We start from the raw sequence: 26,533 nt of genomic DNA, 5'->3' as shown, positions 1-26,533 counted from the left end.
AAAGCGGCAACTATTTTATAAAAATGTAACAACTTTTCTTATAAGAAACATAGCAATTTTTCTTTTTGTTAAATTATGTACACAGCTAACTTGGCGTTTACACACAGCCAAATTTGAACAGATACATTTCTCAATATATACTTATAAGTTTATAAATGTATTGGTAAGAAGGTTTGTATTTTTGCTATTGTCTGCCCAAAACTGTCGGTTGTAAACGCCATGTTAACATTGATTCTGAAACATGTGACAATGATTTTTCAAAGGGAAAATATTTAATTTTTATCATATGGAAAAGTAAAGTAATATGTTTTCTTATTAACAATAGTATAGAAAAAGAAAACAATTTCTTTCTTTTAAAACATATTATACGCTTCTTATAATTAAATTTATAGTATTCAGATGATATGAAATGAAAACAAAACAAAAATTAAAACATAATTTAAATGAGCAATATTATATGTATTTTTCTTTCCACTACATAATGTATTATGTGCCTTTATCAATATCAGTAGTTTTATGTTTTTTATACAAGCAAAAAATTATTTAATTTTTTTATAATTTATGCATAAATTATATAATTTATTTTTCTTTTTTTGTAATGATCTATTTATACATGCCTTATAGTTAATAAGTAAATTAAAAAATAGTAATTAACAAATTACAAATACATGCACAAAACTTTTAAAGCCTCTGTTTGTTTTCGTTTTTAAATATAATTATTTTGTTTTGTTTTTTTTTTTAATATCAAATAGTTTCTTTTTTATTTTTAATAAGAAAAATATAAAAAATTATAAAATAATAATATTTAATTCTTATAATTTTTAGCAAGTTTCTTTGTATAGAAGTTTGTTTTGCTATTTTGTTATATAGCTTCTTGTTTTTCAATAACACGTTGGTGTTTTGTTCTTTTAATTGAAATAATTTAAGTGGAAGGAATTTTTATTTTGAAAAAAAAAACTGTGTGATAGGGAGAAAGTGAAATGTCAAAGAGATTATTAGCTTCCCACAATATATTTTTAAACTGATTCGTATTTCAAAAATATCTTATGGAAATATCCTTCAAAGAAAAGGAACATACGTAATGATTTATTTATGTATATTCAGAAGTGGGCAAATTATTAGTTGTTTTTAAATATTCTCTAAGACATTTTATATGTGTAAAGCTAATCATATACGTAATTTTCAGAAGCAAACAAGAGGAGCGGATTTTAGTAAAAACAATTCACTACATAGTAAAGAAAACAAAATAGACAATAGGAAATTAAAAATTATTTATACAAAATACACAATAAATAACAAATATTTGCTTTAACTTTTTCAAGATTTAACAGTATTCAGGTGTTTATGGTATTTTATGTCTTTAGTATTACTACAAAGTCTACAAAAATGGGGGGGAAGTTATAACTAAATAAAAAAATTAAAATTCTTTTTAAGAATTTAGATTTATAAATGCAACATTTTTCAAATAAAATTCAGTTTAACATTTGAAATTTAGAAAAAAAAATATTTTTAGATTAGATGAAAATCGATTTCTAATAATAAAATTTTTGACGATAAATTAAAAATCACATTTTTTAAAAACAATTAAAAAATCTAAATGAATGAATTTCATTTGAAAAATGTTGTTTTAGTTTCCAATTAAAATAAATTAATATTTAGCATTAATAGCTAAAACTAGGTTTAAGTATTACGTGTGTCTTGTGTAATATATGTGTGTTCAGTGTAAGTGTGATAATGAATGTACTATGTATTTGTTTTTTTAACTAAGAATTCAAAATACAACTACATTTGATTAATATGAATGTATGCAATTGCAATTAATTAAGTTAGTTAGTAAATATGTACTAATTTTGTTGTTCTTTTCGGTTTTCAAACTACATATTTATCTGTGATTAACAGGAAGAGGAGGATCATAAAAGGATGTTGAAGTAGTAGTAATAGTTGTAGATGTTGTTCTATTGGTAGTAGTAGTAGTGGTGGTTGTTGTTGTTGCTGTTTTAATTTTATTCAAAAACGATGTAAATGATGTTGATAACAAGAAGGAGATTATTAACCATGATGACGACCATAATGTTTGAAAAATAGTAGAGATTGATGATGATAGTAGGAGAAGGAATTGTGAATTTCCTAAATGTGTATTTAGCACTACTAAGAATGTCATTAATGTGGCGATAATGTAGGGTATGTTAGATGATGTGTATAAATTTTTACTAGAATTGCACATATCTTCCTCACAAAAGCACATATGTCCATTGCCTGAACTTTCCATCATGCACACATGATCGACCATAAATAAATTTATTTGTAGTTGTGACGTACACATGCGTCTAACAACTTCGTAGGCTGTAAAATAAAATATATGGTAATAAAGGTTTAATTATTTTAAAAATATTTAAAGTAGAATTATGTTTATTGTCATATATTTAAGCTACGTTTATATTAGCGCTCATTATCATGATAATTGTACGAATCACTTTGATTTAGAATTGGGCAATCTAGTTCCAGGAGCAAGACGATCTTTCTAGATCCTTCTCTCAAAAGCAATTAGTTTCGTAATATAGTTCCATAGTTCCGAGACAGATATAGTTCAACGAATCTTTCTTTTTCATCCTTATTTACGTTCCAAATAGTTCCGAGACCGAAATGTTTTCATGGTTTGGTGGATGAATTAAAATTAAAAATAAATAAATTGCAGTGAATAACCAGCAACCATGATGAAATTATAAGGTGGCGTAAAACGGCCAGCTGATTGGTTTCAATCTGTCAAATATTTTGTTATTGTGAATAAATTGTATGAAAACGTAAACAAACATTTTGACATGTTGAAGAGTTTTCGGCCAAAATAGAGTTGTTGTTGTGCTACTTACGTGACCTGTTAAATAGATCTTGCCAGCAACGAAGGAAGATCGACGTAGGCGTAAAATTAAAGGAACAAGAAGAACGAAAGGAACTATATGAACTAAAGTAACTATATAAACGCAAGAGCTGGATATATTTCCAATGCTTCCTTGTCCGGAATAGTTCCTTGAAACTAGTTCGTTCCGGAACTACGCAACTCTACTTTGATTTAAATGCGTTTTTATAGTATGTTTACATTAGAGCTTTTTGCCGGATTAACCACAATGACAATTTAAACAACTGGATTTACTGAAACCAGTACAGTGTAAACGTACTATTAAACATAATTTACACTTGCATTCATGGCACTATAATACAGGTACAACGGGAAAAACAGCTGATTATCACATTATACTATGTTTACATTTACGAAATCCACTCGATTTCAACTGTCAGTTCCTTTGCGTATACGTCAAATGAAAACTCATCTGAAATCGATTGGATTTCATTTGAAGTTTGAGTTATGGAATTGACAGTTGAAATCGAGTGGATTTCGTAAATGTAAACCAAGCATTAGTTGTCAAAATTAATTATTGTGAATAAAATTACATACAAAAGGTAAACAAGCAATTCACAGCAATGCGTTATTTTGACGTTTGGTGTGGCAAATGGTCCGATTATTGTTATCGATGTAACACCTTCTTATTCCGCCATGCTTGCACTGTTGTTAAGCAATCTGTCAATCCCATTAAATATCTGTTGAATAAATTAAGTATTTGGGACAAATATGTCATTTATTTGACAGATATTCACTGAAATTACTAACTTAAATTTCGCATTTTTAACTGTTATATAAGTTTACATTTACGAAATCCACTCGATTTCAACTGTAAAATCCATTGCTTAAACGTCAAATGAAATCCAATTGATTTCAGATGAGTTTCCATTTGACGTATACGTAAAGGAATTGACAGTTGAAATCGAGTGGATTTCGTAAATGTAAACAAAGCATTAGATGTAAGTTTACATTTACGAAATCCACTCGATTTCAACTGTAAAATCCATTGCTTAAACGTCAAATGAAATCCAATTGATTTCAGATGAGTTTCTATTTGACGTATACGTAAAGGAATTGACAGTTGAAATCGAGTGGATTTCGTAAATGTAAACAAAGCATTAGATGTAAGAGCATATAGCGGAAGAAAGGTTACGTATATATGTACCATGATGCAATAAAGAAGCTGCGCTAGTAACTACAACAAGACTAGGTCTGTTCGATAACTTAGCAAGTAAAAAATATTTGCAAGTTCTTGCAACTGCTTCTCATTTCTCTTTAATTGAACATGTTTGTTATCGAACAGCATTTTGTAAAATTTTGTACAAATTTGTTGAGTTATCGAACAGACCTACTATTTGGATTAATACTATGTTTACATTTACGAAATCCACTCGATTTCAACTGTCAATTCCATTGCTCAAACGTCAAATGAAATCTAATCGATTTCAAATGAGTTTTCATTTGACGTATACGCAAAGGAATTGACAGTTGAAGTCGAGTGGATTTCGTAAATGTAAACATAGTATTAATCCAAATAGTAGGTCTGTTCGATAACTCAACAAATTTGTACAAAATTTTACAAAATGCTGTTCGATAACAAACATGTTCAATTAAAGAGAAATGAGAAGCAGTTGCAAGAACTTGCAAATATTTTTTACTTGCTAAGTTATCGAACAGACCTAGTCTTGTTGTAGTTACTAGCGCAGCTTCTTTATTGCATCTTACATCTAATGCTTAAACGTCAAATGAAATCCAATTGATTTCAGATGAGTTTCCATTTGACGTATACGTAAAGGAATTGACAGTTGAAATCGAGTGGATTTCGTAAATGTAAACAAAGCATTAGATGTAAGTTTACATTTACGAAATCCACTCGATTTCAACTGTAAAATCCATTGCTTAAACGTCAAATGAAATCCAATTGATTTCAGATGAGTTTCCATTTGACGTATACGTAAAGGAATTGACAGTTGAAATCGAGTGGATTTCGTAAATGTAAACAAAGCATTAGATGTAAGAGCATATAGCGGAAGAAAGGTTATAGTCCGGTCAAAATAGACATTGAAATAGCAAAAATTCCCACAAAGCTGAATTTTGGTGGAGAGCTAGGGTTTGCCATAAGAATAAACGTCTTAAAAGTCCCCATCGATCCCATGTGTGCAAAAAAAATTATTCGGGGTCAAAGGTCAAATTTTAAGGGTTTTTAGGTTTTTGGATTTATTTTTTTAATAACGGTTGATCTGATCAAAATATGACTAAAGTAAATATTGTAGACAGAAAAATTATCTACAAGTTTGACCTTTATAATTTTTTCTTAGAAGGAACCGTTCTTGAGATATAGCTGTTCTAAAAAACACATGATTTTTATGCACTTATAAGGGAAATATGCACATATTAAGACAAACCGGCTAAAATAAGCGAAATAATCGGGTCTGTCCCCCAAAAAAATATATATTTTCTTGAAGAGCGAAATTATAGCTATCTTCTAAAAAAAATTCCAACAAAATCGGAGCGTGTTTAGTAGAGTTATTCAATGTTAGAGTCATTTTATGCAAAAATAGCCTATTAACCCACATGCATAATCGAAAGCCCAACGGGAACGACCCCAACGAAAACTCTCCGATTTTTTTCACGTTTTGTCCGAAGATAGGGTGTGTTGCGCTGATTACGGAAATGTATAATTTTCAACGGTTGCTGATCCGGTTCGCCGGTTATTCGACCCGAAAGGGCAAATTTAAAAACCGGGTTAGACCCGGTTCTACAGAACCGATTACTGCAAAGTGGATATCGTTTGAAAGCTTACGGAAGTATCTAACACATAGTGTCGTTACTTTAACCGGTTCGACTCATAATGCACTTAGGCGGCTAATTTTTTATTTGACCTTTAGATCGCGATATCTCGAAAATGGTAAGTCTTTTTTATGAACCATAAAGACCACTCTTGTAGACAATTATTAAATCTACAACTTTTACTTTAGCCGGCTTTTGCTAAGTCTTACCGTTTTTGAGAAAAATTAAAAAAACTGAATAATGCCTCCAAAAATGACCTTTGACCCCGAATAACTTGTTTTGCACACATGGGATCGATGGGGACTTTTAGGACGTTGCTTCTAATGGCCAACCCTAGCTCTCCACCAAAATTCAGCTTTGTGGGAATTTTTGCTATTTCCCCTTTATACGCATGTCTATTTTGACCGGACTATTACGTATATATGTACCATGATGCAATAAAGAAGCTGCGCTAGTAACTACAACAAGACTAGGTATGTTCGATAACTTAGCAAGTAAAAAATATTTGCAAGTTCTTGCAACTGCTTCTCATTTCTCTTTAATTGAACATGTTTGTTATCGAACAGCATTTTGTAAAATTTTGTACAAATTTGTACAAATTTGTTGAGTTATCGAACAGACCTACTATTTGGATTAATACTATGTTTACATTTACGAAATCCACTTGATTTCAACTGTCAATTCCATTGCTCAAACGTCAAATGAAATCCAATCGATTTCAAATGAGTTTTCATTTGACGTATACGCAAAGGAATTGACAGTTGAAGTCGAGTGGATTTCGTAAATGTAAACATAGTATACGATTAATTCACAATAACAATGAATTGGAAATCAATTGGCCTTTTTGCTCCACATTATGTATTGCACAGTTTATCATGATAATTAGCTCTTGTGAAGTATTTTTTCTATATTTGGAGATTAAATTAATTCTCTTAAAATAAAACTTACGTGATTTCGAGTGTCGCACCATTTTAACACAACAGCCGTTACATGTCATCAACGGTGGCTGATCTCTAGGCAATGCTGTATAATTGAATGGATCCTTGCAACGGGCATCTGTCCACGAATCACATTCATAGCAGTATATGGAACGTGCTATATTGATGAAAATCGCCGTGTGAAAAATGCCATTGTAAATGAAAATATTAGTATTAAATATAAAAAATTTAATTAAAAATAAATTATACTTTTCTGGACTAAACAAAAAGCAACATGTAAAGAATTCACTACAACAAAATCTACATAACCAAACTTTAAGAAGCCTTTGTGCTTTTTTTATATAATTTATAAGATTGAACATTGCATGCAGACAAACATACATTGTTAGAAAAACAAACGAAACAATTTAATTATCTGAAAAGACATCATTGTACATGAGTATTGTTTTTGAAATGCCTACAAACTGTCAAAATATTTGTTTACATGTTCATACCATTAATTCGCAATTACAATTAATTATCATTCACAGTGGTGTTTGTCATCCTAAGTTATTAATTTCTTAAAGTACGTTTATACTAGCTCTTATTGAGGGTTATTCTGAATACAAACTCCCTGTGAGTTTTGTCGTTCTGTCGTTTCGTCTTAAAGGAGAAAACTCACGAGATTTAAAGAAACGAGTGTCGTAAAATACGTTATTTAAGCTATCAGTTCCATTGAGTATCTGTTAAATAAATGATGTATTTGTCCAAAACCATTGTTTAAGGTGCCACTGCAAATAAGTTAGATGGAAAGCTCATCTGAAGGTGCACATGCCAAAACATGGTGTTCACCTGATTTACACTTGCACAACAAACCAGCATTTGGGGCAAATACGTAATTGTGTCTGTTCGGTAAATTCGCAAGTAAAAAGTACTTGTAAAACTTGTTCTCTTGTACTGAACAAGTTTGATATCGAACAGCATTTTGTAAAAGTTTTTACAAATTTGTACAAATTTTAATTTACGGTTTTTTTTTGTAAATTTTTCTCTTTAACTGTAATTGTTATACTCATGTATTGTTTTATTATTATTCGTTTATATGATTAAGTAGAAAAGTTTGTAAAAACTAAACTCTTACATAGAAATGTTAAATTATTGTACACTATGAATTTATACACACAATAAATATACATATACATGTACAACTTTTTTGAGTTAATGGAATTGACAACTTAAATGACGCATGTTTCATAAAACCTGTTAGATGGAAATAGAGCTTTATAAGTAAGAACACCTAAAAGTTTCAATGAAACCACTCTAGTGTGGCCAAGGACTAGGGACGCATGGTTTCATGAAATTGTTTCAATGGAACCGCCCTAGTGTACCCAAGGACTTAGGATGAAAACACATCCAACGTTTGGGTAAGTTAAGTAAGTTTTGTGTCGTTTTGGCAGTTTTTATGATGCCGAAAATTCAAATTCATTTGAAATATATACCGGTAAACAGATCAACGATGGACTTTGGTGTCGGCGTCGCCCTGTTGTTGTTTCCTCAACGTCCAGCACAAAACTTTACTCAAACGTTGGATGTGTTTTCAGCTTTACTAAAGTAAATCTGAACTAACCAAAATTCGACTTCGTTAATTTTACTTTTCCACACAAAATTCGACTTACCCTACTTATAAAACCCTGTTTACATCTAACACCTAGAGAGGGTTGGCAATTGCCGCAAGGAAAATTGCATAATGTACATCTCGACTTATGGACAAGATCAAAAACTCAATAAATCATAATTCGTGATTTCTATCTAGTTGAAAAGATCGAGAAATCGTTATAATTTGTCATTAACTTTGCACAAATTTGATCTAAATTACGTATGCCTAGATAAAACATGGATTAGCGAATGGCGAGATGCTTAAAAGACTGTGCTAAGTTCGGCTGCAAAGCTAAGACACTTATTTAAGTATCTAACAATGTTCATGGGTTCCAAGTATAAATAATATTACGTATGGTGAATCATGCCTAGTGCAGATAAATAGGCTGCATGCTCAGATGTAGAACTGTTCAATCCAAATCAAATTTTTTAAGAGAAAATCGGTTGCACAGTGTATAAACAATTATTGCACACAGGAAAAAAATTCGATTAGAAGGTGAAAACATAGTCATTTCGATATAACCACACGCTGAGAAGAAATCGACAAAAAAACACCACTTGCTGATTTATTTACCAGCTCGTTTAGACTATGCTTGATTTGGCAAGTACAGTGGATTTTACTTTCCATTTTCATACAGCATATGTCAAATAAACCGATATCTTATAAGTGTATAGTCTAACCAAGTTTTACTTTGATGCCATTTATGATAAATAAATCATTTTTCATAATAACCGCTCGTGTAAATGTATACTGGATATTGTTCGTTTACTCTACAGTACAATGCAAAACCCCTTAGTCGTTTACATGAAGTAACTGGACTTGTACAAATTTGCACAAATTATTGGGTAAACGAACACACCTTATATGTGCTGTCAAAATACACTCTAGTAATTGACTGTGATTGAATCATTAATAAAACAAATACAAATTTTGACATTTAAAGTGAAAAATTTAATGGACTGCTTTTACTGGAGGACTTTGTAATTAGTCAAGGGACCATGGGCCATGGCAGAATAATAGGCCATTTATACTCTAGACAGACGGCAGCGTTAATTTGCATTAACTGCCTTAATTTAAATTAATTCGTGCATTATCCACATTCTTAATGCACAAAATCAAAGGGAATTTAAACTGAATTTAGGTATTTCAATATGGCCCATATTCATGTAGGAGAGAGAGCTCTGAGACACAATTTGCATTACAAACAACAACAAAACAGTTGTTTACCAGCAAACAGCTGTTTCGTAAATGCGGAAACTGTCGTTTGCCAGGGTAAGGGTTGTTTACACTAGCCATCAATGTCACACGACATGCAATTTTCCATCGTTATACAGTCGCTAATGTGCGCAATATTGGGGATTTTTCTTGCGCCATTTATTTTTTGCGTCCACACCAGCAAAAATGCAGTGAAATTACGTCTCCACATTGTCTGTGTGGGCAGATATGGAATCTTTTTATTTCGGATCATATGACAATAATGGCTAGTGTAAACACCCCTTTAAAATTAAATGTCCATCTTAATGCAAATTAACGTTGGCGTCTGTCTAGGGTATTATGCTACGTTTATATTTACGAAATCCACTCGATTTCAACTGTCAAATTCATTGCTTAAACGTCAAATGAAATCCAATTGATTTCAGATGAGTTTTCATTTGACGTATACGCAGTTGAAATCGAGTGGATTTCGTAAATGTAAACGACGCATTAGATATGAGTTCATTAAGCGGTGTTTACATCTAACATGTTTTATAAAACATGCGTCATTTAAGTTGTCAATTCCATAGCATATCTGTCAAATAAATGACGTAAATTCCCAAGACACCTGTTTTAGATGGGATTTTTTTTTTGCGAATTCCGACCATTTTCTACCAGTTTTATCATACAAAAACAAATACTAGTTTTGAATGGGTTTTGTTTTTAACCCGGCTTAAATCCTCGTATTCAACTCAGTTTGTACCAAAAAAATCTACTGTTGCAAAATGTTGCTAGAAAAGTACCAAAAGTATTCTCACAGTTTGCTTACATATATCTAAATGTAATATGGGTTTCTCAGGAAATAGAAAATTATTAAATAAAACGCATTTTAGACTATGCACTTATACAATGAGTAATAGCCTAGACGGACTGCATTCTAAATTTGCATTAACAGCCTTAATTCAAATTAATTTTTAATGCACAAAATCAAATTGAATTTATATTGAATTTAACAATTTAAATATGGCAATGATGTTGAAAATCAATTGTATTTTGTCAAATTTCCATGTTTATGAAAATAAAAACGGAAAACAAATCAGCAATTTTCGCGTTTCTTTCAAATAAGTTGTGGTCTTTCGCGTATAGCATAGCAACTAATCGTTTTTCGCGACTATTTTTAAAATTGTTATTTTCACAAACATTTCATTACCCACCATACCAATTCTATCGAAAATAATATCTTCTTCAAATGTTTCTTTGCAGTTTTGCAACATTTTTATTATATTAAAAAGACTCAAACATATCGCAAATAAATTAAATTTATTTTTGCTTTATCGTGGTGAAAATGTCAATGATAGAAAGTATATTTGTTTCGCATATTTTGGCGAACTTTTGTAAAAGTTTATGAAATGGTCTGCTGGGTACAAACAAACAACACAAACAGCTGTTTCATAAATGCAGAAAATATCGTCTGTCAGGGTGAACAATTAATTCAAATTAAGAAATTTTTAATGCAAATTAACTCTGCCGTCTGTCTAGGGTATGAAAATGAAAACTTTAATCCACTGGATTTCCTAAATCCATAATAGTCTAAACTACAGTTTATTCAGTTGGACACTAAGCCCACCTGATTGTTATGTTTGTTGTCAAAAACATTATTGTGATTTAAAATACAAAGAAATTCAAATCACAACAATGTTGTTAACAGAACTCTGAATGGCCGACCTTCTATAGGCCTTGGTCTAAACGTACTGTAAGAAGTTCTTGAACGTTTGTTCTATGTTTCGATATTTGTTTATAGTTCCGCAAACGTCTATAGTGACGATGGTAAAAGAATGCAATGTACTTTTTTGTTTGCTGTTGTGTATTTCTACATAAACAAAAATCTGCAATTTAAATCCTCCAAAGGTATATCCAATAAGCCCAACTGATTGTTATAGTACGTTTAGACTTATAAATCCACTCGATTTATAATGTCAATTCCATAATATATACGTCAAATAAATCGTAGTTCTAAGTCCACTGTATTTTTTTTTTGACGTATATTCTATGAGATTGACAGGTTAAATCATAGTATAAGTTCATAGTCTAACAGGTGTTTTAGGTTTGTTGTCAAACACATTTTTGTGATTTAAAACACAAGGAGTACCTTGGGTATATCTAAAACGCTGCTTGTGTTGCAGTTTACTGCCAGTTTAACCTTTTTTAATGACGATTTGTTTTGACGTATACGCAATGGAATTGACATTTTAACCCCAGTGGGTTTATTAAATGGTTATATTGAAAGGCATTATAAATGCCGTAAGATTTGTACTGGATTTATTAAATATAGCAAAGGATATAAATAATGTAAATCAGGCGTAATAAAGCCAAAAACAGCTGATAACCAACTAGTCAAAATATATTATTGTGAATAAAATCACATACAAAAGGTAAACAAGCGATTCACAGTAATGAGTTATTTTATTATTCCATCTAGAGTTGTTAAAATCTAGTTCGTTTGAACGACCTAGTTCAAAATATATTTCAGTGGACACCGGTTGTTTCCATGAACGAACTGCGAATGAGTTATATTATCTCTTTGTTTTAATAAAATAAATCATACGCAAACGAACTATGGTACTGAACTAGTTCACTAGATTTAACAACTCTAATTCCATCATGGCTAAACCCACAGTTTATACAGTTGGACACTAATAGTGTGGTTACACTAGAGTTTTTTGCCGGGTTAACCCACTTCGAGATGATTTATTTGACGTTTGCGCTATGGAATTGACATTTGAAATCCAAACCCACTGGGTTAATCCGGTTAAGTGTAACCGGGGTATAAGCCCACCTGATTGTTATGTTTGTTGCATGGCAGAACTACCAGGTAGTGGTATCACACCAGCTGATCGAATATGAAAAGTCAAATCCCTTTATAAAAAAATTATTTTTGTTGTAATTTCCCCAACAACATAAAGAAAGTTTTGACATAACATATTCAAAATTTTACGATGCCACTACCTGGGTAATTGTGCCATGGTTTGTTGTCAAAAACATTATTGTGATTTAAAATACAAAGAAACTCAAATCACAATAATAAAAAATCTATTATGTTTGTTGTCATAATTTGTTAACAAAACTCTGAATGGCCGACCTTCTATAGTCCTTGGTTAAACCCTGCGTGTTCATTGTTTTTCATTGTAATCTACATTTAAATGTGTGCAGCGAATACTTTGAAAACTTCAAGGGTAATGCAAAACTTCTGTAACGCCAACAACTAATATGTAACAGAAACTAAATGTCTACACTGAGAGAAAATATGTAAGAAAACAGGCTTCAATAAAAATTATATATTTTGCAAATATAATACAAAAGAGGTAGGTAGATGCATTGGATAATAAATTGGAAATAACAGAAAGTTTGTCTCTTAAAGCAGGGTAAGAAAAGGGAATTAAAAGTAAAATATTATTTTAAATTATTATAATTTTATATTGGAATTACAAAGCTGAAACCTGTATGTGTTCTTTTAAGTTTGAAAAGTTGTTTTTTTTTTCTTAATGAAAATATTTTTATAGATTTCATTTGAAATCTTCTGTGATAAAATTCTTAGCAAATTATAAAAAATAAGTAAACATTTCATTCAATTTGGCATTTTTTTCCTTTGTTTCTTGTTGCCACAAACTCTGTTTCATAAATTATTTTTTTTTACAATTAACACCAAAAAATTGAAATCTATTTTAATTAGATTTTATTCGGTTACACATTTAAAAAAATACATAATTTTAAAATAAAATAACAAAAAGAGAGTGGCTTGCTTTTTATTTCTCTTTGTATTGAATAATGAATATTTTTTTTTTAAATATTAATTTCTTATCCAATTCAAATATGCATTGTTTTTCTTATGAATGAATTAAAAAGAAGTCATTAAAGAAAAAAGTTTTCAATAATATTCATACTTTGACATTCAGCTGACACTTGTGGTATCCAAGCGAATAATATTACTCCAAATAAGGCTGCAAGAGAAAGAGAGGTGAGTGAAGAAGAAGAAGAGAGAAAAACAAACGAACAACAATACAATGACCAAGACTGTTTATAGAGAGTTGGGGGTGGGTGATTGTATGAGAGATTGCACAAAGATAGAGAGACAAGAGAGTATATGATGGAGAAAATGTTTTCATTACTAATTCAAACAAGTCCTACAAGGATTTTAATTTGGCGTTTCTTTTTACAAGGATCATTAGCTAACGTTGTGAAAATGGTTTCCAAAAAATCTAAACTTTTTAACCTAATTTTGAAGGAAAATTATTAACAATTTGGTTTTGTACAATAAATGCTTTTTTGTGCTACTTTTTTGTAAATAAATTATAAGAATAATTTAACAACAGATAAACAAATGGTATATAGACAATTTTTTACATTGAGGGTTAATAAATTGGCGTTGTTTATTTTTAATTAAATTTCTTAATAATGTTAATTTGCAATTAAAAAATAAAAAAAGTTTTATTTTGCGGTGGTATTGCCCGTTGATAGAGTTCCCAGTTGAGTGAAATTAGAAGCTAAACGTCCTTCACAACGTCGTCGTTAAACTGTTATGTCTACTGATAGCAAAAGCCTAATTCGCTCAAATTAATTACCTGGTAAAGAAAAGCACTTCATGTCTCGTCATTGTACAAACTCAACATCTATGAATCGACAGTTTCATATAGACTGTTGCTAAATTTATAGCATGGTACAAAAATGTTAAGGTAGGCCAGCAGTGCGTTTCTCTATCTCATATTTTGAGTTACCGACAAAAATAGTAATATTAAAATGCAAAACATTAAAATGCAAAATTATTGGTAACTCAAAATATGATTTAACATTGTAGAAAAATATAACCCTGTTGATATGGCTTACAGCGTCAAATGGCATGGAGCAATAATTTTTGCTAGAATAGTGTTCCCGTTATTTTGTTGAAACAATTAACCGAAGCATCTTGCATAATATCAACAACAGTAAAAATGCCAACCAAGGTCTATTCAATACATGGTGGAATAAGAAGGTGTTACATTAAATCATGTCAAACGTCAAATTTGCTTAAAATAATGCATTACTGTGAATTGCTTGTTTACATTTTGTATGTGATTTTATTCACAATAACGCATTTTGACAACTGGAATGAAGATCAGCTGTTTTTGCGTTACACCTTATTATTCCACCATGATTCAATAAGGTCACGCATATTGTAATACCCATGGCACAATCATACAGGTACCCGCATCAGCCCAGCTGATGTACTGCGAGCTGTCAAAAAAGTTGTTGTAATTGAAAACACCAAATTAAAAAACAAAAATTTAAAAGATAAATTGTGAATTTTTGATGGTTTTTTGTAATATTCCGTTTATTAATACCTGCCTAACAAAATTTTGTTGAACAATTTTGTGAATGTAAACCTAGAATTAGGTTTCAGTGGAGTTTGAAAATTCTGTTAAAATTTAACCATGACGCAATAAAAAGGTGTTCCATAAAAAATATCTGATCACACATGGCGCAATTAACAGGTCCCAACTGTAAGACCAGGGGCTCAGCTCAATTCTGTTTGTATGAAAATGTGAAATGAAAACTTTTATAAAGGAAAAACTGTCAAATGAAAAAAAATTGTAAAGGAAATATTTTTCATTTCAAATTTTCATAGAATAAGAAAAATTTGAATAGAAAAATATGTTCTTTATATTTTTGTCATTTCATTTGACGTTTATTTCCTTTATAATTTTTTTCATTTCACATTTTCATAGAAAGAGAATTGAGCCTCAGCTAATTTCACCAAACCTGTGAAACTCATTGTTATTGTGAATTAATCATATGAAAACGTAAATAAAAATGATGATTCCTTGAAGTACTCAAAATAGTCTTGTTGTTGTAGGTTCTTGTTCACCTTATTAATCGTTTAGTCCAAATTATTTACTTTTATGTACTCTTTGTATTCCTTTTGAATGTGATTTCATTCACAATAATGCAGTTTTACAGCAATTTTTCACAGAAAAATTTTTCACAGTTTGTCGTGTAAAGCCGAGACTGATACGAAAAATATCGTATTCAAGAGACAAGTAAAATATCGGCGATATCCCTAGTTGAAAACCAAAGTTCCGCCAAGGCACCATGGAACAATTAACAGGTGCCTCCATGATGCAATACATAAGATGGAACTGTAAAACCAGGGGCTTGTTCTATGAAAATTTGAAATGAGAAAAATTTTCTTTATAATTTATTTCACTTGACTTTTATTTCTTTTATAATTTTTTTCATTTCACATTTTCATAGAAACAGAAATGAGCACCAGCTGCTTTCAACAAACATGTGAAATTCATTGTTATTGTGAATTAATCGTATGAAAACGTAAAAAAAAATTATGACAGCTTGAAGTACTCAAAATAGTCTTGTTGTTGTAGTTTCTGGTTCGCCCTATTAATTATTAATTAATACATTTTGACATTTTGAAGAATTTTCGGCCAAAATAGAGTTGTTACTTGACCAGATAAGTTGATCTTTGGTCTGTTCCAGTACTGCAAGAATCTACTAATTTTTACTATTTTTTCCGATAACATAAAGGAAAAAATGTTATCGTAGTAAAAAGTAGTAGCTTCTTGCAGGTTATGGAACAGAGCACTTGTTTAGGTATTACCATGGCACAATTACCAGGTATATGCATCAGCTAACAACTACAACAAAAACCAGTTCAGTACTGTGAAATGTCAAAAATGTTTATAAAAATAAAGCGATTCACAAAATTTGTTCAACAAAATTTTGTTAGGCAGGTATTAATACGGAATATTACAAAAAACCATCAAAAATTCACAATTTTTCTTTTAAATTTTTGTTTTTTAATTTGGTGTTTTCAATTACAACTACTTTTTTGACAGGTGTAACGCCAAAAACAGCTGCTCTTCATACCAGTTGTCAAAATGCGTTATTGTGAATAAAATCACATACAAAATGTAAACAAGCAATTCGCAGTAATGCATTATTGTGAGCAAATTTGATGTTTGACATGATTTAATGCAACACCTTCTTATTCCACCATGGTTTAGTCCGAATTATTTACTTTTTATGTACTCTTTCAGCCTGTTTCTCAATGTCGATAAGAAAATGAATGTGTACGAAATACTTCCAAACTTGTGTGTATTTTTAATTTGTGTTTTGTTTTGAAACAAAATCAAAGGTAAAAATATTTCGAAATCTAAAGTTTGGGCGTGTTTTATTCGTACACATTTTCGTTTCGACATACAGAAACAGTCTGTTTGTATACTTTTTGAATGTGATTTCATTCTCAATAATTCAGTTTTACAGCAATTTTCCACAGTTACATTTTTCACAGTTTGCCGTGGAAAGCCGAGATTTATCAGTAAAAATATCGTAGACAAGTAAAATATCGGCAATATTCCTAGTTCAAAACCAAATTTCCGCCAAATTTTTGAAAATATTTGGGATCTTCTTAAAAATATCCGATAATTCGGCGCCTCCTTGTGCCCGTATTTTCAACGCCCTAGTAACCGGGTAGGTTACTCATTGGTTATCTTTACCTACGCGTTTGGTAATTTCTACGTGCCATTTAGCGAGGCGTGTAATTTTTGAAAATATGTGGTAACATTGGTGACATTCATTCATGATTTAGCAAAAACATTGCCACATATAAGTGTTTTAGAATTTTTAACACATTGACAACGATCAACAAGGCAAAATCCTTGGTGTAAGGCCGTTTTCGACCCGGTAACGTTTCCTATGGGTTGAAATTATAAAACTTTGCTTACACGGGAGATATCTATGAACTTACGCGTAGAAATTACGTGCATTAAATGAAAAAAGTTCTCTCATAACACCCCCACAAAATCTATTCTTTTAAGATTGCATTTCACCTGACTTTGGGAACTCTATTTTTTAAAGCAGACACCGGCAATGTTTTGATCGCAATTTTTAAATCTTGACTTACATGGAAAACAATTATCCGCATAGATGATTTTTATAAAGGCGCTCAAAACTATTTTTTTGTTTGTTTGTTTCAATTTTGTTTTGATTTGGAACCAATCGATTTAGACAAAAAAACATCAGATTTTTGCGTTTAACATGAAAAACAAAAAAGAAATAAAAAACAAGGTAATTTCAAATTTGAAATTAACAAATATGATCGATCAATTTTAATAAGCCCAGCAACATTATTAAGTTTGTTAATTGTTAAATTCCATTTAAAACAATTTGCAATAAAAATTGTTAATAATTCTAACATGACGAAATTATAACACCTACTCTTTAATGTTTTATTGTTGTTTAAATAATATTTTGTATTTTATGAAAAAATAATTTATTGTATTTGAGAGAAGTCTCCCTTGTCCCTTCTGGGATGTTTGTGGAACACCTATTATATTTGATTACATATATGTTTAATAATAATCAGCTGCTTTCAATAAACACAAGTGCACAAAAGTGAATAAGTCACAGTGTTTGGAAATTTTATTATTAATATTTTCAACTATTGTAGAGATCAAGGCCTACATAAGGGCGGCCAATAAGCCCAGCTGATTATTATGTTTGATGTCAAAAACATTATTGTGATTTAAAATACAAAGAAACTAAAATCACAATAATGTAAAATCTATCATGTTTGTTGTCAAATGTTGTTAACAGTACTCTGAATGGCCGACCTTCTGTAGGCCTTGGTATAGAGATTGTTTATTATATTATATTTGTTATTTCTGTTAAAAATTATAAATCCAGACCAAAGGCATGTGATTTCATGCACAATAAGACATTTTGGCAGATGGTCAACTGATTTTGATGGAACGTCCTCTAGTTGCGTCCATTGTGGAATAAGGTGTTACATCAAATCATACAAAATGTCAAATTTGCTCACAATAATGCATTAATGTGAATTGCTTGTTTATATTTTGTATGTGATTTTATTCACAATAATGCATTTTGACCAATGGTATGAAGATCAGCTGTTTTTGCCGCTGTACCTGTATTATTGTACCATGGTTGCTTCATACCATGGCAGACATTATGCAATATATAAGGAGGAATAGAAAGGACAGCTGATTTCACCCAATCTGTCAAATTCATTGTTATTATGAATTAATTGTATGGAAACAAAAACAAAAATTATGACAGCTTAAATTACTTTCAATCAAAATAGTCTTGTTGTTGTAGTTTCACCCATGGTACAATAATATAGGTACAGCGGCAAAAACAGCTGATCTTCATACCAGTTGTCAAAATTCATTATTGTGAATAAAATCACAATACAAAATATAAACAAGCAATTCACATTAAAGCATTATTGTGAGCTAATTTGACGTTTTGTATGATTTGATGTAACACCTTCTTATTCCACCATGGGTTCACCATATTAATTGCATCATGATATAGGCCATGGCAAGGCATATTTATATATGGTAGTTGCATGAATTACAACAACTAACAAATTTACAAAAACAACATTGTTGTTATTGAAAATTAAATGTTAAAGAAAATATTGAATAATAGGGTCGTTCTAAACATTTTCCCAAGGAAAACATAAATACATTTTGAAAACAAACAACAAACTTGAATCAAAATGTAAATATAACGCATTCAGAACTGTCGTAAGTCATTTTTATTACACGTTTTGGATGAAAAGAAGTATTTTATGGCAGCAAATTTCGAAGTTCCAAATTTCATGAGTAGACCCTATTACATTTTGAAAACCAAATTTACAATAAAAGTTAAAATACAGGTGATTGTCACTTCTACCTTATATAAATGTGCCTTGGGCCATGGCGCCATAGAAGGTGTTAAGCTGAAAACAGATACAACGTTTACGTCAAAAACAGCTGTTCATCATACTAGCTGTCTTTATTGTGAATGATATCAGATACAAAAGGTAAACAAAGTTAAATCAAATGTAGGCGTTTAGTTTGAATCATGGTGCATGAAAGAAGGTGATACAATAGTACCAACTGATGTTAAATTTGCCTGGGTTTGAATTTTTGTAGAATAAAATATAATTTATTATTCGTATTCAAATTTCCAAACACTGTTATCACTCCTTAAATTACCCCTATAAAAAATATTGTTTGTGTGCTTAAGAAAAAACAGAGCAGAACAATTTAACAAAAAATATAATAGAATAAAGTAATGCCGCTCATAGTTGATGATATATATTGTTGTTATATGTTATAAACAAAATTGAAAGACTTTACTCGGCCGCCTATTGTGTGTTGTGTTTATTCCGTTATGTTTATTGAAACTGACAATTATTAGCGCAAATTTTCTATATGTATATATGTTTATTAATGTTAATGAGTTTTTGTTATATTTATTATGATATTCTATAATTAATAATTAATTAATTTCAACTTACCTGTTATTGTTATTAACCATCTGTGTGTCGGTAATTGGTTTTGTATTGAATATGCCATGTTTAATGATGTTGAGATGGGCTTTTTTGTTTTCTTTTTTTTCTAATTCAAATTGAATTGAATTTTTTACAAAGAGTATAAAGAAGTTTCAATTTGTTGTTGACGAAGACTTCTTAAATGCAAATAAAAGAAGGAAGAAATCTACTTTTTTATTTCAACAAAGAAGTATGATCAAAAAGTTAAGTATATTTACATATATTTTACGCTGTTGATTGATTTCCAAGAAAGTGTTAGGCAGCAGAAGAAATTGTTAGTTATTATAAGGAAAAAATTGCGTACCTTTTTGGGGGTTTCGTCCTCTTTTACTGTTTTGAAATATTGTGGTGAACTTTAACTCTTCATTAAATCAAGAGCTCTCGTTAGAAGTATTTGAATTTATCTTCTTTGTCTTAATTGCTATCGTTAGGTATGTTTCCTTGTAGTATTTACGATTGGAAATTTAATAGTTTATCGTTAATGATGATGGTTTTGTAGTTGATTCTGCTTGTCTCTGCCATTCATTCCTTCATGTCTTGTCATATTCGCTCATTCACTTGATTGACGTGTATCACATTTCATTTCACTGGGGGGTAATTTAATGGACAATTGGAAAGAAACAAGAAAAACATTTAAGGTTAATAATAGTTACATGTGGGAGGGGATATAGAGTTTTGTAAATAATAATGAATAATAAACTTAAACATATACATTTAATATATTTACATTATATAATTGGCAAATATACATTCTAAATACAAATATATTAAGGCAATAATAAATAAACAAAACATGTATTTAGTGATGAATGAAGACGGGAAGAAATGTCCACAACTCCTGCAGTTATACATATAGGGAAAAAACTATAAAAACCAAGTAAAATGAATATTGTCAGTCAACTAAATGATATCAAGGAGAAAACAAAGAACTAAATAAAAAGATTGGCTTAATGTAAACGCATTATTATTTATTGATTCACCAAATGACCTTAGCTATAGCTCCGTTCCTGTACATTTTAATGGTAAAAGTATTAAAAAAGCAAACTGTAGAAAATGAGATGGACATACACATTTTTTCAAAAAGTACGGGAACGGAAAACAGAAACGTAAAAACAACTTCTTGCTCCCGCAAATGTGTCGTGTAAACAGTTTCTAAAGAGAACGCGCCATTTTTTAACGAGAGTAAACATTTTGTAAATTTTTCGTGAAAGGTTTTTGGGGAAAAATGTGCAAAGGTGGTAAACGTTGTAAACACTTTTTAGTTCTGGAACAAAGCTTATGTTTTATAATTTATACGCGGCAAAATATATAGTTTATTTCAATTAAAACATGTTTACACTCATGCTTAGAAATTCACTCGATTTTCCGAAATCATTTACCTATCTATAGATGATGTGTGTTCGTTTACTTAAAATTTCTCACACAGATGTTGAGTTACGGTGAGTTACTTATCATCTGTAATCGACGGTATCGCTACATGCACACTAGAGTTGGGCCATCTAGTTCCTAGTTCCTGGTACTAGTTCCAAATCGTATGAGTAACATCATTAAATATAACGTGTGATAGTAAGTATACGCAGTTTGTTCAAAGAAAAAAGGTGGGCCATTGGAACTGCGAAGTGAACGAGATAGTTCCATATAGTTCCTTTGGCACAACTCTAATGCACACAGTCTACAAGGGAAATTACAGGTATGAGAAACTTAGTTGAAGTTAAAGCTCCAAGCAGCCTTCAAAGGCTGGGATTAAACTTCTTTGACCCTTGAAATCCATTTAAACGTGTAAACGTACATTAATAGCCCGTTTAGACTAGTCATTTTAAATCGACTCGATTTCTAAATCCAACTTTCAAATCCTAGTTGTTTAGACTAGTCCAAAATGATATAAGATGCCAGTCAGCTGATCTTTGTTTACGTATACATACGCGAATTTGCAAACAGAATTGCTTGAAAATTAAAAATGGAATGGAATACTGCAAAAAATATGGTCTGTTCCTTTACTCTTGAAAATGGTAAAACCGGCAATAGTAGTAAAAGTTGAAAACTGCTCTCATATGAATTGTATTGTGTCTGAAGTAAAGGAACGCTTTTCGAGTAAAAAGTTGTAAAACTTGAAGATTCTTGAACGTAAAGGAACAGAGCTATAATCTGACAAATTGCTATTAAATATGTTATTTAGAATTTATATTAAATTAAATCTACATCCATTTTATTTTTATTTAATTTTTTTTCTATTTTTCCGCTTCTGTTTGTTTTTGTGTGTTTGTGTTTACAGTTATTTGAAAAATCTAAATAATAGGGTTATGACTTTTTTACAACCTCACATCCCTGTGTCATATTTTGAGGAGCTTTTGCATAAGATAAAATCTTAATTACAAGGTGATCCAATAGAAAAAGTTCTCGCACAAAAGGCTTTTAAAGTTTTTATAGATGAGCTTTTTGGAAAAAAATTTTGGAGTCACTTTAAGCACATAAATAACTCAAAACAATCGTTAAAGCCACAGGACATATCCAGAATGACATAAGCTTTTGTTCCTCACCAATTTTATCGTCATATTATTACATATATATCATTTTATATCATATATAGCAAAGTATATATATTCTTGATCAGCGTGCAATTTTACATCGATATAGCCATGTCCGTCCGTCTGTGGAAATCACTCTAGCGTCCGAACGGATTGACGTAGGTTGATGAAATTTTGGGAAAATATGTTATATTTACGTAGGACTTTTGGTATTGAAAGCGGGCTATGTAGGTCCACGCTTTCGTATAGCCCCCATACAAAATGACGCGTGACGCGTCGTCGTTTTAAGGAATTTTTAAGATATTTGGCTCATTTTAACACCGAATTGGTTGTAATTTGGTACTTTGTGTCTCCGGAGGCCACAAAACATTCGTACCAAAGTTGGGTTATATAGGTCCACGTTTTGGTATAGCCCCCATATAAGGTCCCATATAAAGTACGCGTCATTTTAATATATTTTGAATGTATTAGACCCATTTGACCACAGAATTGGTTGTAATTTGGTATTTTGTGTCTTCAGAGGCCAGAAAACATTCCTACCAATGTTGGGTTATATAGGTCCACGTTTTGGTATAGCCCCCACATAAGCCCCTCATAAAGTACGCGTCATTTTAATATATTTTGAATGTATTAGACCCATTTGACCAAAGAATCGGTTGTAACTTTGTATTTTGTGTTTCCAGAGGCTAAGAAACATTTCTACCATAAAATGTTTACATAGGTCCACGTGTTGATATAGCCCCCATAATACAATATCTCCCGATTTTCGATATTTTTAACGTTTTAGCCTCATTATCACACCGAGATGGCTGAAATTTGGTATTTAGTCTTCTTTAGGCGTATACAACTTTCCCCCAGAAATTTGTAGGTATAGGTCTACGCCATCATATAGGCCCCATAGAACGGTACCTTCCGAATTTCGGTATTTTGAAGTTTGTGGCCACATTAATCCACCGAAATGGCTGAAATTTGTGGTGGAGGGTATAAAAAGTTCGGCCCGACCGAACATAACGCTTTTCTTACTTGTTCAATATTTAAATGGTATAAAAATTATATTAGTCATTAATAGGCAAAATTTCACTTATTCGTGCAACAGGAAAAAAATTTTGGAGCAAATTTTTAAAATTTTTTAATAGGCAAAAGTTCATTCACTCTCGCTACAGGAAATCATTTTTGAGAAAAAAGGTCAAAAAGTCATAACCCTAGTAAATAAACGACACATGAACATAGTTGCCAATTTTCGTACAGACTGCAATAGTTGCATTTTTAGGAGCAAAAAGCAGTGTTGTATATAAAAATATTTCAATTTAAGATTTGATTTAAAAGAAATCCAAGTTTTGAGTTGATTTAATTTTGTATGGTAAATCAGGGTGGATTTCGGTGGATTAAGCACTTAAATCGAGATAATGCCCTTAATCATCGTATAAGGGTATAGTCTAAACGGGCTATAAAGCAGAGGTGGAAGAGAGTCAACTTTCGGTCGGCGGCGCTCCACCTCTTCTCTTTTTTTAAGGTTATAGCCGCCGCCGTCAAATCGACTGGAGATGGCGCGCGCCGATATTTTTTAATCGATTTAACGGAAAAAGAGCTGATTATCATTCTAGTTGTCAAAATGCATTATTGTGAATAAAATCACATACAAAACCCATGGCATAATAATACAAATACAACGGGAAAACAGCTGATTCTCACGCTAGTTGTCAAAATGCATTATTGTGAATAAAATCACATACAGGAGGTAAACAAGCAATGCACAGTAATGCGTTATTGTGAACAATTTTGACGTTTGGTATGATTTAATGTAACACCTTCTTATTCCACCATGACAAAACCTAAACGAGAAATTCACGGTAATGCGTTATTTTTAACAAAATTTGCCTTTTAGACCGATTTTGAGCAACTGATGCAAAGCCTTCTTGCTCCGCCATTATTTACACGTACCGGCACAACCCAAATGAATGCTGAGCAATAAAACTTATCCGATATAGCCGAAACTCTATATATATTGAAAAATTTCTTGCAAACATACAACAAGTTTCAAGAGTTCGCAAGGTACCACATTCATAAAAGTTCAACATTTTTGCTTAAGTACATTTTAGAGACATGTCTAGGGTCTTTTAAATATTTACAACGGGCCCGTGCGGCTGATATTACGACAGTATAATAATCGCGTTTAAGTCCATAGTGTCTGAGATAATTGCCCTGTATAAATCAAATTGCCACCATTTGTTCCTTTAAAATTTTAAAAGCAATAAAATGTTTAGATTCTTTAATAGTACAGCAACAACATCAAGAGTATATCCACTCCACTATCTCTCAAACCCCCACTTTTCTGTACGACAAATTTTGTACTACAAAATATGCTAAAATTAGCCGCCAGTCGGTAAATTAGACAGCGCGCCGCCGCCGATTGACTACCATATGAACTGAGCGAGCGAGTCGAAAAACGGGGTCGGCTTCGTTGTCTGCATTAAAGACACTGAATTCGATAGCAATAACAACACAACTGTTGTGAAAGTCACAAAATGGCAGATTATAGCTTCGTTCCAGAACTAAAAAGTTTTTACACATTTAACACATTTTGCACATTTTTGCCCAAAATGCGTTCCCGTACACCAAAAAAGTTGCAAAAGCTCTGTTCCTTTACGTTCAAGAATCTTCAAGTTTTACAACTTTTTACTCTAAAAGCGTTCCTTTACTTCAGACACCATACAATTCATATAGAAGCAGATTACAACTTTTGCTACTTTTGCCGGTTTTACCATTTTCAAAAGTAAAGGAACAGACCAAAAATGTTCACTTCTCTTTGAACAAAAATGGCGCTGAATGGCTCTCTCTTTAGAAACATTTTACACGACAAATTTGAGCGAGCAAAAATGTGCAACATGTTTGCCGGCTTCCGATTGGCTGACACGCCGACTTTGACATTTGGAAAAATGTGTATGTGGAGCTCGTTTTCGACGGTTTTCTCTTTTGACACTTTTACCATTAAAAAAGTACTGGAACGAAGCTTATGTGAGCGAGAACATTGCAAAGCTCAGTTCAACGAAAAACAGTAGTCTGGGACGCAACGATGCAAATTCAAATGAACCAGGCACGATTAAACAGCAGGTTGCCCCTATGTGTCAGAAGAACGTCATGAACATGAAATTCCCCGGAAGCGACAAACAGGATCAGATCTCGGGAAGAACTGAGCACTGCAAATCCGCCAAGAACAAAAATAACTTCGCGCATTTTAATACTTAGAGCACTGCATCCGAGAATCCTTTGATATAAGATAGGCGACAAAGCGAGCTAGAAAATGAAAAATTATGAGCTTGGCTGCGGAATCGACTGGACCTTTTTCAGATGTAATTCGAATCATTTTAGTTGTAATTCGAAAATTCCATTTCTAATTCTTAACACTTTATTTGTAATTTCAACCATTTCAATTCTAATTCGACTTATTCCACTTGTAACTCGAATTTGTCCATTTGTAATTCGAGTTATTTATTTTGTAATTGGGTACACTCCCTCGTGTACCTCCTTGATAATGACACGATAACACTCAAAGAAGGTAACCGATATAGTCCACACTTTGCACATCATAATTTTTCTACCAAACATACATCAGGTTCGAATATCATTTTTCATACGGTCATCATGTGTAGTGGCTGGTACACAGGTAAACTTTCGAAACGGATACTGTGTTGGTCCAAATTTTACATATCGTAATATTTTAGCGAATTTTAGATAAAGATCAAATAATTTCACAGAAATACAGTTAATGTATTTTTATACCCTCAGGCTTTAGGCTAACAAAGGTATACGTCTTTGGAGCCCTTCCGGTACCTCCCTCAAAAAAGTAGCAAATTAGAAGTTAGTCATCGAGTCTATCCCTCCGACGAGCTTTGTAGTAGGCCGATACCATATACGTGTGCTAGCAGTATATCCTGACAACAAATAAGATATTTTTACACAAGTGTCCTTGCGGGTCCCATTACAACGGTAAAATTTTTCGATGGAAAGCCGATATGGTCTTTCTGAGATAATGGTGCAAAAGCTCTAGACAAAAAAAAATTCAAATTTCAGCAAATTCGGAGGAATATTGAGGCCACAACCTTCAAAATTCCGAAAATCGGGAGGTACCGTTCTATGGGGGCTATATTAAGGCGTGGACCTATACCG

The 26,533-nt window shown here is 31.6% G+C and overlaps 1 protein-coding gene across 29 annotated transcripts in view; it reads right to left on the bottom strand.

The window, feature by feature from the left end:
- Nucleotides 1–857: 857 nt before the first annotated feature.
- The window catches only part of qvr (glycosylphosphatidylinositol-anchored protein quiver), a 62,679-nt gene continuing 37,003 nt past the window's right edge, over nt 858–26,533 (bottom strand). For 13 of the 29 annotated variants that reach the window (XM_073990335.1, XM_073990334.1, XM_073990341.1 and 10 more), the window contains 5 exons: nt 20,146–20,428; nt 19,809–19,978; nt 13,393–13,449; nt 6,635–6,781; nt 858–2,343 (listed from right to left, as the gene is read on the bottom strand). In XM_073990335.1, coding sequence (XP_073846436.1) covers nt 1,883–2,343; nt 6,635–6,781; nt 13,393–13,449; nt 19,809–19,866 — 723 coding nt within the window. In that variant the 5' untranslated portion in view covers nt 19,867–19,978; nt 20,146–20,428 and the 3' untranslated portion in view covers nt 858–1,882. Of the gene's footprint in view, nt 2,344–6,634; nt 6,782–13,392; nt 13,450–19,808; nt 20,008–20,059; nt 20,429–26,533 lie in introns of all 29 variants that reach the window. The other 16 variants (XM_073990330.1, XM_073990340.1, XM_073990337.1 and 13 more) reach the window with 7 other exon arrangements.

Source organism: Musca autumnalis, unplaced genomic scaffold (assembly GCF_047663935.1).
Source record: "Musca autumnalis isolate F117 unplaced genomic scaffold, ASM4766393v1 scaffold_5, whole genome shotgun sequence".
Classification (NCBI taxonomy): domain Eukaryota; kingdom Metazoa; phylum Arthropoda; class Insecta; order Diptera; family Muscidae; genus Musca; species Musca autumnalis.
The sequence above is the reverse complement of the archived record's forward strand: the minus strand, read 5'-3'. Positions and strand labels throughout refer to the sequence as shown.